Below are 13,317 nucleotides of genomic sequence, written 5' to 3' on the forward strand. Positions count from 1 at the left end.
CATGCCCTCCCTCCATAACCCCTCTCCCCCTCTCTATCTCCCTGCTGCCCCACTCTTCACCCCCCCCTATCCCCCCCCAACAATTAAAATCATGATTTTTTGGTAGATGAAACCTCCCCCCAAGAATTTGATAAAACTGAGGTTTTTTTTAAAATCGCAATCTTTTATGTAAAGGAGTATCGGGATCCCATTGTGACGTCATTGTGAATGAAAACGGAAGAATTTGAATAAAACAGATTTTTTTTTTTTAAATCGTGATTTTTTTAATGTAAATGAGATTTGGGGTCCCATTGTAACGTCATTGTGACTTCGTACGCTGCTAACGGGCAGTGCAAGTGGAAGTGATTTTTGTCAAAGTGGTTTTTGTAAAGTTTAAAATCTGAACGAAATGCCACAGCACACCACAGGACAATGGTGAACAAGGTGGGCCAAAAATTGTAGTGCTATTGTGTACCGTTTTGGCATAGTTTCGGGTCACACACACATATTTACAAACAAGATGAGAGTTTTAGTAATATATAGATTATATTACGGATACCATTAATCAGTTAAAAACAGTGATACTCGCAATAAAAAACATGTAAATATGAGTTATTGTATGAAATTAATGTCAAAACTCTGCCTTGTGGTCAACAAACATGTTTATTATTATTTTTCATAATGTAATAGTTTAAAATATATACAAACTGTACATAAAATATTCCAATTGTCTTTTTTTCCATTTCCCTAACTTCAAGTAGCCAGGGTAAATACTCTGGACTGAGTTAAAACTTAAGACTTCAACAGTTTATCTGATTCATAAAATGCCTCTGGGAAAAAAAAGGAAATCACTTTATCATTAATAATAATAGAATTATAAAATTACAGGTTACGTTATTAAATATCATAATAAAACATGATAGCCTCAGTCAGCATGGGTTCTTTTGCACATGCTTACATGATTTATAACAGAAAAAGAACATTATTTTCTTTACAAAATCACATCTGCATTAACCATCGGAAAAGTGAAACAACTGGGATTATCTGTAACAACCGGTAACATTCCAGTGGTGAATCAGGAACTTAAAGATATTTGTTGCCAATATTCACGAGGAGGAAGAGGATATCATGGAGTATTTATTTTCACATGCACTTTGTCAGCAAAATGAAGGGTCTGTCAGCAAAATGAAGGGTCTGGAGGGTGTCTTGAGTGCTGCTGGGTCAAATGTTGTATCAAATTTAACATAAATACTGGCAGATACAGTATAACTAATATACTGGGAGGTCGTTATTTTCAGGTCGATCAGATGATTCCAATTTCAATACTTAAGCATGATATATGTTTGGCTTGCGTAAAGTAATTATCCAAGAAAAATCAAAATTCTTTGACTTTGATGTAGTAGCTGAATTTATTAATATTTTTTACGAGATGAAGATCTTTACTGTTATAATCTATGACTGTTATATTATACCTCACAACATACTGTCACTGGCTGTTAAACTGAGTCCTTTCTAAAGAGAAATTGTAGGGTTTAGAGCATTTTATCTGTGGAAAGTAAGAGGAACTAAATATGGTTATTAATGATCATAAAACAGAGTGATTGCTGAACAAACTCATTTCCTATCCATGCTACTTTTTGATGGAGAGTTATATAATATTACATCTGAGAATACTGTGAAAAGCATCAGCAGTTTCACCAGTTGCTGACACAATGCAGATATTTATTGTACTGCTTTGAAGGTAAAATTCACTGATAACATAGGATCTAACAAGGTTCAGGAATGTGTCAGAAACCTAAACACTGAACTAACATTAATCCCAAAGGGTTAATGGGTCTCAAGTGCAGACATACAGGTAGCACCAGGGCAGACAGACTAAAGCTGAGGGGCAGGACTGACTGAGGCAAAGGCAATGCACTGAGGCTACTACTTTAGTATGCGGCATCTTTGATACTTGATGCCTTGTCCATCCTTATGGGAGTCAATCACCGTGAAAAATAGTTGCGTATTAGACGCGATACGGAATGTAAAACCAAGGTTTAAACATCACCTAATCTATCATTTAGCTTGTAATAAAGAATCACATTAAATTAAGAGGGAAATAACATTGTGGTAGCCCATTTTGATTGATAGTTTGAGAACTAGTGACCATAGTTCCAAAATGTTCAGTAGCATTAGTTGGAATGGCTTTGTACTGAAATAATTTATTATATGATACTGTAAGTGGAGTATGCTAGCTTTACCATATTACTGATAGGTAGATATATATGGTGGCATGTACCGGTGGGGGGGGATTAACTGCGCTGAATATCCAGGGAACTGACAGCCGCTCAGAGTAGCTTGGTGCAGCTTAAATGCATTGTTAAAATCAGGTAAGGTATTCTGACAAAAGAAATGGTTAAATCCTTGCAGTAAAACTAATTCCACCAGACACATTGTTCTTTTGTTCACTTATAAAGAGATACAATTATTCTGCCAGTCTGTACTATGAATTAGCAGCTCTACAAGATCTGCAGCATGCCTTACTGTAATACCAGTGAGAGCACAGATTGACTTTTATTGCCAGCACACAGTTAGTCCCAAGTTGATCTTGACAACTGTCATCTGTGGAACAATAATTGTGATAGTCAGTATCTTAAGAAGCTGTCAACTTGGCTTACGAGAAATAAAAAACATAGTTTTAATCCTTGTCGTGTTGTCTTGAAATCCAATCTTTTGGTCATCAACCTGAAGATCAAATTCAGAGCCCTGTTCTGAGACTAAGATTGCACAAACTGGCAGTGAAGACGTTGATGGATTCACAATACTGAACAGAAATAAAATAGGAATAGAGGAAACAGCAATATCACTGAACATGGTCGATCCCAAATCTTTTGGTGGCATGCAACAATGCAACAACTCAAAATTATTTTGATGACACCAATCTCTCCCAAACCTTAAAGTCTGAGAAGTGCAAGAGCACTGTTACTTTAAAATCCCCCTTCAAGTAACATGGCATTTTAACGAAGACATGTTTCACTATACCTTAGATAGGTGTAAGATGCTGGAGCAACTCAGCAGGTCAGGCAGCATCTTTGGAGAAAATGGATAGGTGAGGTTTTGGCTCAGGACCCTTCGAAGGGTCCCGGCCTGAAAAGTCACCTATCCATTTTCTCCAAAGATGCTGCCTGACCTGCTGAGTTACTCCAGCACCTTGTGTTTATCTTTGGTATAAATCAGCATCTGCAGTTCCTATTTATTACAATTTCATAATATCTTGATCTATTGGATACATTTTAAACAGTCTACCTAACACCAATGAAGAACTATTTTTAAAATCAAGAACAACAGAGGAAGACAATTTGCCAACAGCTTCTTCGATGCTAAGGATGGACAATCGAAATGGCCTTACTAATATTGACTATAACTTGCGAATAAATTTGTAAAAAGATTAGTTGTGTGGCTGAGTGCACTGCATTGTGATTTGTCGATCTGATTTCTGCCATCAGCTGCTCATATCCTGGTCTGCTGCTGAGGGAAAGCTGCATAACAGTGGCATAAATGGGTGGATGGTGAACTTAATCAAGAGGTCCACAGCTGTCCCCACTATGATGCAGCATGCTTGGAATATTGCCCGAAAACATTTCAGAATGTTTCTCAGTACAATGCTGCATCGTCTTCCACAGGCTTTCCACTGGAATGGAGTTAACCAACAGGACAAATAGGGAACTGTTCGACCCATGTCACCTCCACTCCTGAATTAGGGGTACTCCAATTTTGGTTATTGGGCTGCAGTACTCAGACAAAGTTCATATGTGCACACGTTCAAAGGCTGACTTTGAAGTCAGGGTTCAAATTAAAATGTGTAGAAATACAATAGAAATGAATCTGCAAAACCAGCTCACTATGACAAGTGTAAGAAGCACAGCACACTGGAATTTAATGTACACATTATTACCTGGGGGCTGCGTAGGGCAGGCCTGGAGGTCACAGGTTTGCTTTGCAACAGGTTTCAAGAGTGGATCACATCCTCGGACAATTTCTTTTCCCTGATAACATTTCACATCTCGCATTCTTATTCCAACACCACAGGTTTTAGTGCACTACATAAAAGCGACAAAAGAATATGTTGTTAAATTGAGTGCAAGAGCAAGAAATCCAAACACAATTTGGAAGGAAATTGAGAATCTCGTAACCTGAGACAAAAACATTTCCCTCAACGTTAGCAAGACAAAGGAGATTGTGATCGACTTCAGGAAGTGAAGCAACACATATACCTCGGTACATATAAGTGTCGCTGAAGTACAGATGGTTGAATTCTACAAGTCACGAAGAGTAAATATCGCCAACAAGTTGCCCTGGAACAGCCATATTGAAGCAATGGCCAAGACAGCACAGGCTTAGGAAGTTCAGCATGTACCCAAAAACCCTTGCCAACTTCTATAGATGTACCGTAGAAGCATTTTATTGCATCACAGCATGGTTTGGGAAAAGCTCTATCCAAGACCGCATGAAATTGCAGAGAGTAACGGATGTAGCCCAGACTATCATGTAAACGAATCTCCCTTCCATTAGCTCCATTTACACTTCATACTCTCTCGGCAAGGCTACCAGCATAATCAAAGACAAGGTCACTCCCGGTCACTCCCTCTTCTCCCCTCTCCCATCAGGTAAGAGGTACAGAGGTTTGAAAACACATACCTCCAGATTCGGGGACAGTTTCTTCCCAGCTGTTATGAACCATCCTGTCACCAACTAGAGAGTGATCCTGACCTACCATTTCCTTATTGGAAACATTCGGACCATCTTTACTGGATTTATCTAAACTTTATTTCCATTATCCTGTATTCGTATAATGTGGACGGCTTGATTGTAATCACAGCCATGGGGCAAGGGAATAAAATTATCACACCAACTAATGAAAATAACATTGTTTTAACTTGAAAATACATCATATAAACTAGTTCCCAAACTTTGTTGGACCAACTTGGCTCCATAAACTCATGGCCAGTGCTCCCTACCCTACACTATAAAAAACATTACTCAGTATAGTGGTTTACATGTCCACTAAGGAAGATAATAACACAACACAATTCAGAAGAGTAGCAGTTAATTACATATATATTCAAAATCCAATTCCAACTTTTTAATTTAATTAATTTAACAAAATTGATGAACTTGACCTAGTGACTTTTCAAAGTCTGAAGTCATTTAGAAGGAGCCTTAGATACATTTAGTAGCTATTTCACTGTTCAGTAAATTCTCAATGGGATGGATGGGTTTCATGAAGTGATACCAGTTCCCCAAATTTGAAAAGTTCCAAGAAATACTATTTTGCAAAACAGTGCGCCCTTTTATAGGTCAGAGGAGCGCACATCAGAACAACCTATGTTAAGGGCGTACAGACACCTCTTGCCCATTGCCACGCCCATCTCCGGCACCCCCGTCACCTCCTTGTTTCTTAGCGTCCTCCCTAGGTAATCCCACAGCCCCCCAGAGGGCAATACTGCTCATTTTAGAAACCACTGATATAAACTATTGTCATTGTTTGATTACAGCTGATACCTGTTTAAAGCTTTGCTTGTATCAGTTTCTAAGGTTTGCACTAATTACCTCAGACCATGAAGTAGTGAACCATTTGAAACATGGGCGCTCGAAGCACGTTGTTTCTTCAATTAACTTTTGAGCTGGGTCGCATTCGTCAGAATTGAAAATGTTAACTTTTCCATTCACAATTCCCACACACAAAACAACTCTCTTTTTTGTCCCTCGGCCGCACGTTGTATTACACTGTGGAAGTAGATCAGATTGAAATCTTCAGGTTAATGTTATGACTAGAATCTTGAATTTAATGCAGCTGGAATTTCATTAATATTACTACACAGTTACTTTAACAATGTTCTAGTGATCTCTGGTCAGGAAATCTCCAACAAGGACCATAAAAAGAAACATCAATTTCTCAGTTTGATTGAGATTCCTAACAATTTACAGTTCAAGTGAGCTGCAGTCATAGAGTTGTACAGCATAGAAATGGACCTTTTGCCCCACATTGTCTATGCTGACTTGTTTGCCTAACTGCACTTAAATCTATTTGCCCCTATTAGGTTTACATTCTTCAAGGCTTTGTCTGTTTGAGTGCCTGTCTAAATGCCTTGGAAAAAATAGTGTTGTACCTGACCATCATTTTCTCAAGCAGCTTATCTAAATATCAAACACTGTGAAGATCCATAGAGCCATAGTGCTATGGAGAACGGAAACAGGCTCTCCAGCCCACTTTGTGCATGCCCACCGTTGGCATACAGGGCTAGGCCTGCATTTGGCCTATAGCTCTCTAAACCATTCCTATCCATAAACCTCTAGGTAAAATATTCACAGATCATTTGATGCAGGGAATGCATAAACAAATATTCCCCTCAAATCCCCTTTAATACTCATTTCTCTCACCTTAACACTATACCTTCTTATTTTTCAAGAAAAATATTCTGATTACCTACCCGTTCTATCCCTTCTGCCTTTCGCTCAAGGAAAAATAAACTACTATCCAATCTCTAGAACTAGTGTTTAGTAAAGTTGCATCATAATGTCCCAACTCTTATATTCTATGCTCCAGAAGTCAGAATGCCACATGCTTTCTTTAAAATCCTATCTATTTGGGTTACCAACTTCAGGGAATAATGGACTTGAACCTCAAGGTCTCTCCTTTAATCTCCTTGCACACTACAATTTACTGCGTATGTTCTACTCTATTTGACTTCACTTAATGCATCATTTCACACTAGTTGGGATTAAATTTCATCGGCCAAAGTTATTCCCAAGTTTCCATCTGATCTGTATCCTGTTGTAGCCTTAGATAACCTTTCCTTACTGTCCTACTAATTTTCAGGTGATAAGTAAATGTCCTATCATTCTCCTACATTCACTTCCATGTTGTTAGTATATCACAAACACCCAGCCCCAGTACCAAACCCTGCTACACAACACTGATCACAGAATTACAACCAGAAAAACATCCTTCCAACACTACCCTCGGACCTACCAAGGAATGTTGGATCCAATTGGCCAGCTTCCCTTGGATCCCATGTACCTTAAACTTCTGGACCAGTCTACCATGTGAGATCTTGTGAAGTGCCTTTCTAAAGTTCATACAATGTTTCCAACCTGCTTTCATCAGTCTTCTTAGTCACCTCTTCAAAAAGCTTAATCAAATTTGTGAAGCAGGATTTCCTGTTGACCTGATCAGATCTTCCCTTTCCAAATGTACATAAATCCTATCCTCTAGGATTTTCTCCAATATATAAGGCTCACCGGCCTGCAGTTGCATGGCTTCTCTCTGCTGTCCTTCTTAAGTAAAGGGACAAACATTAGCCCATTCCTTCTATCCATAGATGCTGCTAGACTAAGAGGAATGAGCCTCGAGCATGAGGCAGTTTAACTACGCTTCATAATCAGTTTTAACCTGTCATTCAAGATGAACAATAGTACACAACCATATACTAACGAAATCAACATATAATCCCTCTAACCCAGTAACGTTCACAAGTTATAAAATATACCCAGGAATAAAATTAGGCCATTCGGCCCATCGAGTCTCCTCCGCCATTCAATCGTGGCTGATCTCTACCTTGTAATCCAATTTTCCTGCCTTCTCCCCATAACGTATTCTAATCAAGAATTTGTCTATCTCTGCCTTAAAAATATCAACTGACAGCCTCCATGGCCCTCTGTGGCAATGAGTTTCATAGCTTAACTACCCTCCGACTAAAAATGGTACAATGAGAAGGTAACATGAGAAGGCTTTGTAGAATGAAGTGAAGGTTATACAGTATATATTTAAACTATGACACTTACTTATACGTAACACACAATGATAGCTTACACCTAACAAAATGTAATGACAATTTCTTAGCTCACCCGATCCCAATCCTGGGCCAGCCAATGGGGAGAGCAATCTTTGGCTCCACAGGGATGTATTCCATGGGGTTTTGTCTGTGGGCTGCACTGTGATTCGGGCATTACCCTGCCATCTGAATTTCTGCAATATACGTGCCTTATCATTCTTCCCTGTCCACAAAGTCCTGAACACTGATTGGAGAGGAAATAAATGATCAAATTAGCATCAATGTACAGACCACAAAATATAAGAATTACTTCAAAAACTAATACAAGGGTACTGTTTATAGATTGCTATTGCGCAGGGAAGACCAAGTATGGTACTGAATCATAAACCCATTAATATACCTTTGTTAACAGTAAAGTATCCGCCGGAGACTTTACATAACTACATTAAATTGGTAAATAGGCTTAAAGACACGATGGGAGAGATACTGAATCCTGAACCTAAAAGTTGGTTTGGATGTGTTTACTACAGGGATGCATGCTTTATCCAGAGTGGAACACGATGGTCACAAGTTTCATGTTGAATTGCACCATTCCAGGTATTTGATCAAGTTCAACACTTTTATGAATCTGATGCAATTTCTATGTCAAATGATCGCCATCTCCTATGCAATTCATGTTTTGGACAACTGCCAGCAAAAACACGTCCCCTTTATCGTCCATCGTCGAATCTCTAAGGGTAAACGTGCCTTCATAGTTTGGGACTGGGACCCTATCCAGTTGACTCCCATTACTTACCTTTTCTCTTTAAGAACCTGCTGTCAAAACTTAATTGAGAAACAAGATATATATAAATCTTTCTGTTCCCTCTCATAATGCCTAATACTTCCCTATAACTAATTTTCCTAAGTATTTCAAATGAGAAGTAAATCATGGCCTCTTTACTGCCTCAAGGGAGCACATGCAAAGAACCAAGGGTACTATTTTGAACAAGAGCAGAGAATTCTCTCCATCATCCTGGTTAATATTTATCCTTCAAAAGAAGATGCTGTGCTCGTAAACATACTGTTATTTGTGCGAGCTTGTAATGTTTAAATTAGTTGCTGTGTTTCTTACTTTAGAAAAAGTCACTACACCTAGTCCTTAAATGACTTTAAAGCACTAGTGGATCCCCTGAGGTTATGAAAGTCCCTGTACTAATGCCAGAATTTGAATTTTCATTATAATTCTTCACAACAGATGGCAATTTAACGGGTCAAGAAGAAAAGTATAATTGCACTCCAATTACTCTTTATGACAGGAAAATCAAGCTCACTGAAAAATCTGGAAATTTCTGAAGGAAACCGAAAACTTATTTGTGAACTTATTTGAAAATTAAAATAGGTTGTTTTATGCACATGATATATGAAAATATATAATTGAAATATATAATTTAACATTTTAATTCCAACACAAATTAATAAAAATTTTAACAATACTAACGGAGAAATAGATTGCATTGGTCTGTATGTAAAAGTCCTTACAGCATAATAGCTGTCAACATGAACTTGATTATTACGCCTGTCATTGTTAGGATGATGTAGCCAGTAATGTAGCATGTCCAATGAGTGAACTGATTTCTGCAGTCATTAAAATGGCAAGTGGGAGTCAGTGAGCTGGAGGTCCAGAACTGAATTTGTTTGTTATTTAAAATAAATGGCTCTGCTGGAAACAGTTGTCAGTCTAACTATTTGTTTTCCTTTAACAGTCTGAACTATTAATTTCTGCCAGTGAAAAGATCATTTATATATCAAGGTAAAATAAGGAAGTTCAAAGTTGAAAGAAGACAATTCAAAGCTTTTGGATAGAAAGTAAACACTGTTCAAAGGGTCCTGCGGTTGGACTTACTGGCCCCCAATCTGAAAATGTCCACTGGCGATCACAAGGGGGTCCAACACAATCTTTCTGAGATGTTGGCTTTGTTTTTTCATCACACCTCCATTCTTCATTTGAACATCTCACTTCCCTGGTCACAGCAATCCGTTCTGCACACTTTGCTGTACACTGAAAAATAAATGGCATTAGTTGTTTCTACTAACGATCTACTGAGTTCCTCCAGCTGTTTTTTTTGTAACATATTAAACCTTGGCTGTTTTCATTTATGTTGCCTTTGAGAATCTAATACCACAATTGGACAGAATTACATTTACTGATATCCTCTGGATGAGTAGTATGAAAGCTATCAAATTGATATATTTCCCACCAGGCCACGGCTACGGACTCAGAACGCGGCTGGAGGCCTTTATCGAGGCGCCGCGGTCTCTGTGCCTCCAGGATGGTCGTGAGAAACCTGGGTCGCAGTCTGGCTGGGGCCTCGCATGTCGGAGGAGCCTCGCCTTGCTGGGGCCTCGCGGGTCGGAGCGCCTGGGGCCCGGGTCAGGAGAGGACCTGACAGCGATGTGGAGAGGTCAGTGCGGCGGCCGATGATGGCGCCGACTGACGGATGAGACGGACACATGAAGTGGGGCGTCGGCAGCGGTGATGCCTCGCAGGTCGATGGCCAATAACAGCGTGGAGAGAGGGGGAAGGACAATGGAGGACCCAGTGAGGGAGGACTGCCATGAGGAAGGGAGGGGGAGGGGGTGGTTGGGGAGAGGAAGAACAATGGAGAGGGAGGGATAACAAAGGACAATCGGGACCCGGCGTGGGGGAACTGCTGTGGGGAGAGGGAGAACAAAGGAGGAGCCGGTGTACTTTGTAACTTTGTCTGTACCATAGGCGGCCGCTATTTGTATACATTGGGTATGCAAGCAATGAATTAATCTGTGCCTTGTCACATGTGACAATAAAGTATTCCATTCCATTCCATATTTCTCAGCATATCTAAACGAGCTAGCCACAGTAAACTTATGCAGCCACCAAGTTATGTTGTGCACAGCATAAATAACCAGAGTTTATGATTTTGATTGATAGCAAGTGGCCGTCAAAGAACAACATGTTCAGCACAAGGTTTGTACTGATAATATACTGCCGAGCCACAAATGGAATATATGCAGTCATACTCGTAGATCATGAATTGATTTCACATTACACGAAAGAGTAGATGAATGAGATCTGTTGTGACAAAGGCTCAGTTTAATCAGCCGCAGTGTGAGCATTGTCAACTCTTTCTATCACAGCACTGCAACTGCTTTTGCTTGTACGTCCAAAGAATTTAATTCTATTCATAAAGGATTAATTTGGGTTTTTTTAAAAACCTTTTTCAATACATTATACGATGAGGTATTGTGTTGTCTGCTATTTGTATTCAAAAGACATACTGTCGTTAATTCTGCACCTGAAAAAAAAAAGAACTAAATATCCTCAAGGATAAAAATACACTGCTGAAAGCACTCTGGCACCTTCTGTGGTGGGTAGAGTCCGACCCGAACATCACATGCCCATTTCTCTCTATGAATGCTGGTTGACCCAACTGAGTTTCTTCAGCGATTCGTTTTTTGCTTAAGTTCCCAGCATCAGTAATCTCTTGTGTCTCCATTGCCTTATGGATGATTCCTTGCCAGTTTATCCTCATAGCAATGGAGGCAGAAGTAGGCATCTCTGGAACTATACAACTGGAATTTCTCTAAAATTTCTTATTGAACCTAGCTTGGAATATCCGTCAGAATAAATGAGGTGCTCCATTTGTAACTATTTAAAATTTTGACTCCATTAATATTTTAGGCTAGAACTTATTTTACTGCACTTTGATGGCACTAAAACAGCAATGAGTCTCATGTTAACAGCCCCATCAACAGTGCGATCTTCCATTATGAACTTCCCAGCTCTATGTTGTCAGGCTTCCTGTGTATGCTGCTGATTTTATCTATTGAAAGATTTTGCAGCAGCCAGCACTTAGTTGTGAAAACAGCACCCAGCCCTTAAAGAAACAAATCACAACATAAGCTGTAATCTTTCAGTTACTATAACATTGTGCCCCTCAACAGATGAATTCTCAAAGGAGACTGGGAATGGGTGCAAGATGCTAATACAAAATCCTGCTGAAACGTCAGGAGCCACGTTTCCCAAGGAAATTGGTTCAACTTTGCTCTTCGCTACCTATTTTCAACTGACCAGCACTGTTTCTTTATTGCGATTGTGTCCATTTATTTCAAGGCTTTTGTACATATGTCCTGATGTATTTGGATCAGAACTCATTCTAGTCCTGTAAAAAGGTTTCTGAATTCTGCAGAAAACACCCGTCTACACCAGTAGTGATGTGAGTGCAATGAGATGAAAACAAATTTGTAGAGAAACTTGCAAAAACAAAAACATAAAAATCACTTGCACTTAGGGTCAACAATCTGTGTGCCAAGACTCCTAGACGTTGAGTTACCCCAGCATTTTGTCTATCTTCAGTTTAAACCAGTATCTGCAGTTCCTTCCTACATACTTCCAGAGATCTGCTTTGGTGTAAAATTAAAACCTGGATAACTACACAAGGCATGTATATGTCCATTATCTTCCATGCACACAAGGTAAGTGGAACTTATCAAATAGATAAATGAAGACTGGATAAATTATATGTAAACACTTGAAAATAAACCTACCTCTGACCAATCTGACATCTCCCACTGTGGGCCACAGGCTGGATTTTTGCAGATTTTACGCTCTGATGGCCTGAAGAGATCAGCAGATTCACACATTTCATTGTACACCGAGCTGTCAAATCCTGCAGAAATAATTTTCCAGCAACGGACTATTCGGAATTGGTATCCTTCTCCACAAGTTCGTGAACATTCACTCCAACTACTTGTCTCCCATCTGCAATGAAAGTGGACAAACCATATAAATAATCATTCCCAGCCATCTACTCCAGAATAAAAAGGATCCAAATAAGGGGAACATTTTGTAGTTTTGAGGACTTTAAAAGCTTAGCCATGAAAAACTTTGCATGCCATCACAATCTATGAGCCGGGAGATCAGAATAAGAATGTAAAGATGGAATGAAAATAAATAAGTCCATCATAATTTTTGGAATACTAGGATTACTCAAGAAAGACAAGCAAGGGCAATAATATCAATAATTCTAAGACTATTGGATAGACATTTAGAGAAGTTCATTGAATGACAAATGTTTTTTTTAAAATTTGGGCATTGATCAGACTATTCAAAATAATCCTAAACTTGGACCTCCTGCTTTTACCGCTCATTAGTAACATTCTGTAATAAAAAAGTCAATAAACTAAATGTGGCTTTCCATTGATTATTTATGGACTTTCTGCTAAAATCAAAAGATTCTCTTTCTTCACGAGATAGGCCAGCATAAATGGATTTTTCTTCTTAGGTAAACTGCTGGAATCTCAAGCTTTATCCTTATTAATTCTTGATTCTTGTGTGGTTTCTCACATAACAGTAGGTCCATGGCCATAAATAGGCCCAGGCACATTTCTACTCTTATGACTTCAATTTTTAAGTCAATTTCCACTAGCCCAGTCCCCTCAATGTACGGCTTCATGTAAATCCTTCCCATATTAACAACCAACCACTATATAATGTCCCTGT

The 13,317-nt window shown here is 39.0% G+C and overlaps 1 protein-coding gene across 4 annotated transcripts in view; it reads right to left on the reverse strand.

The window, feature by feature from the left end:
- Nucleotides 1-1,160: 1,160 nt before the first annotated feature.
- Nucleotides 1,161-13,317, reverse strand: part of adamtsl2 (ADAMTS-like 2) — a 52,261-nt gene continuing 40,104 nt past the window's right edge. For all 4 annotated transcript variants that reach the window (XM_055660326.1, XM_055660325.1, XM_055660328.1 and 1 more), the window contains 6 exons: nt 12,363-12,576; nt 9,682-9,837; nt 7,870-8,040; nt 5,572-5,748; nt 3,917-4,061; nt 1,161-2,583 (listed from right to left, as the gene is read on the reverse strand). In XM_055660326.1, the coding sequence (XP_055516301.1) occupies nt 2,465-2,583; nt 3,917-4,061; nt 5,572-5,748; nt 7,870-8,040; nt 9,682-9,837; nt 12,363-12,576 (982 nt within the window). In that variant the 3' untranslated portion in view covers nt 1,161-2,464. The remainder of the gene's footprint in view (nt 2,584-3,916; nt 4,062-5,571; nt 5,749-7,869; nt 8,041-9,681; nt 9,838-12,362; nt 12,577-13,317) is intronic.

Source organism: Leucoraja erinacea, chromosome 31 (assembly GCF_028641065.1).
Source record: "Leucoraja erinacea ecotype New England chromosome 31, Leri_hhj_1, whole genome shotgun sequence".
Lineage (NCBI taxonomy): Eukaryota > Metazoa > Chordata > Chondrichthyes > Rajiformes > Rajidae > Leucoraja > Leucoraja erinaceus.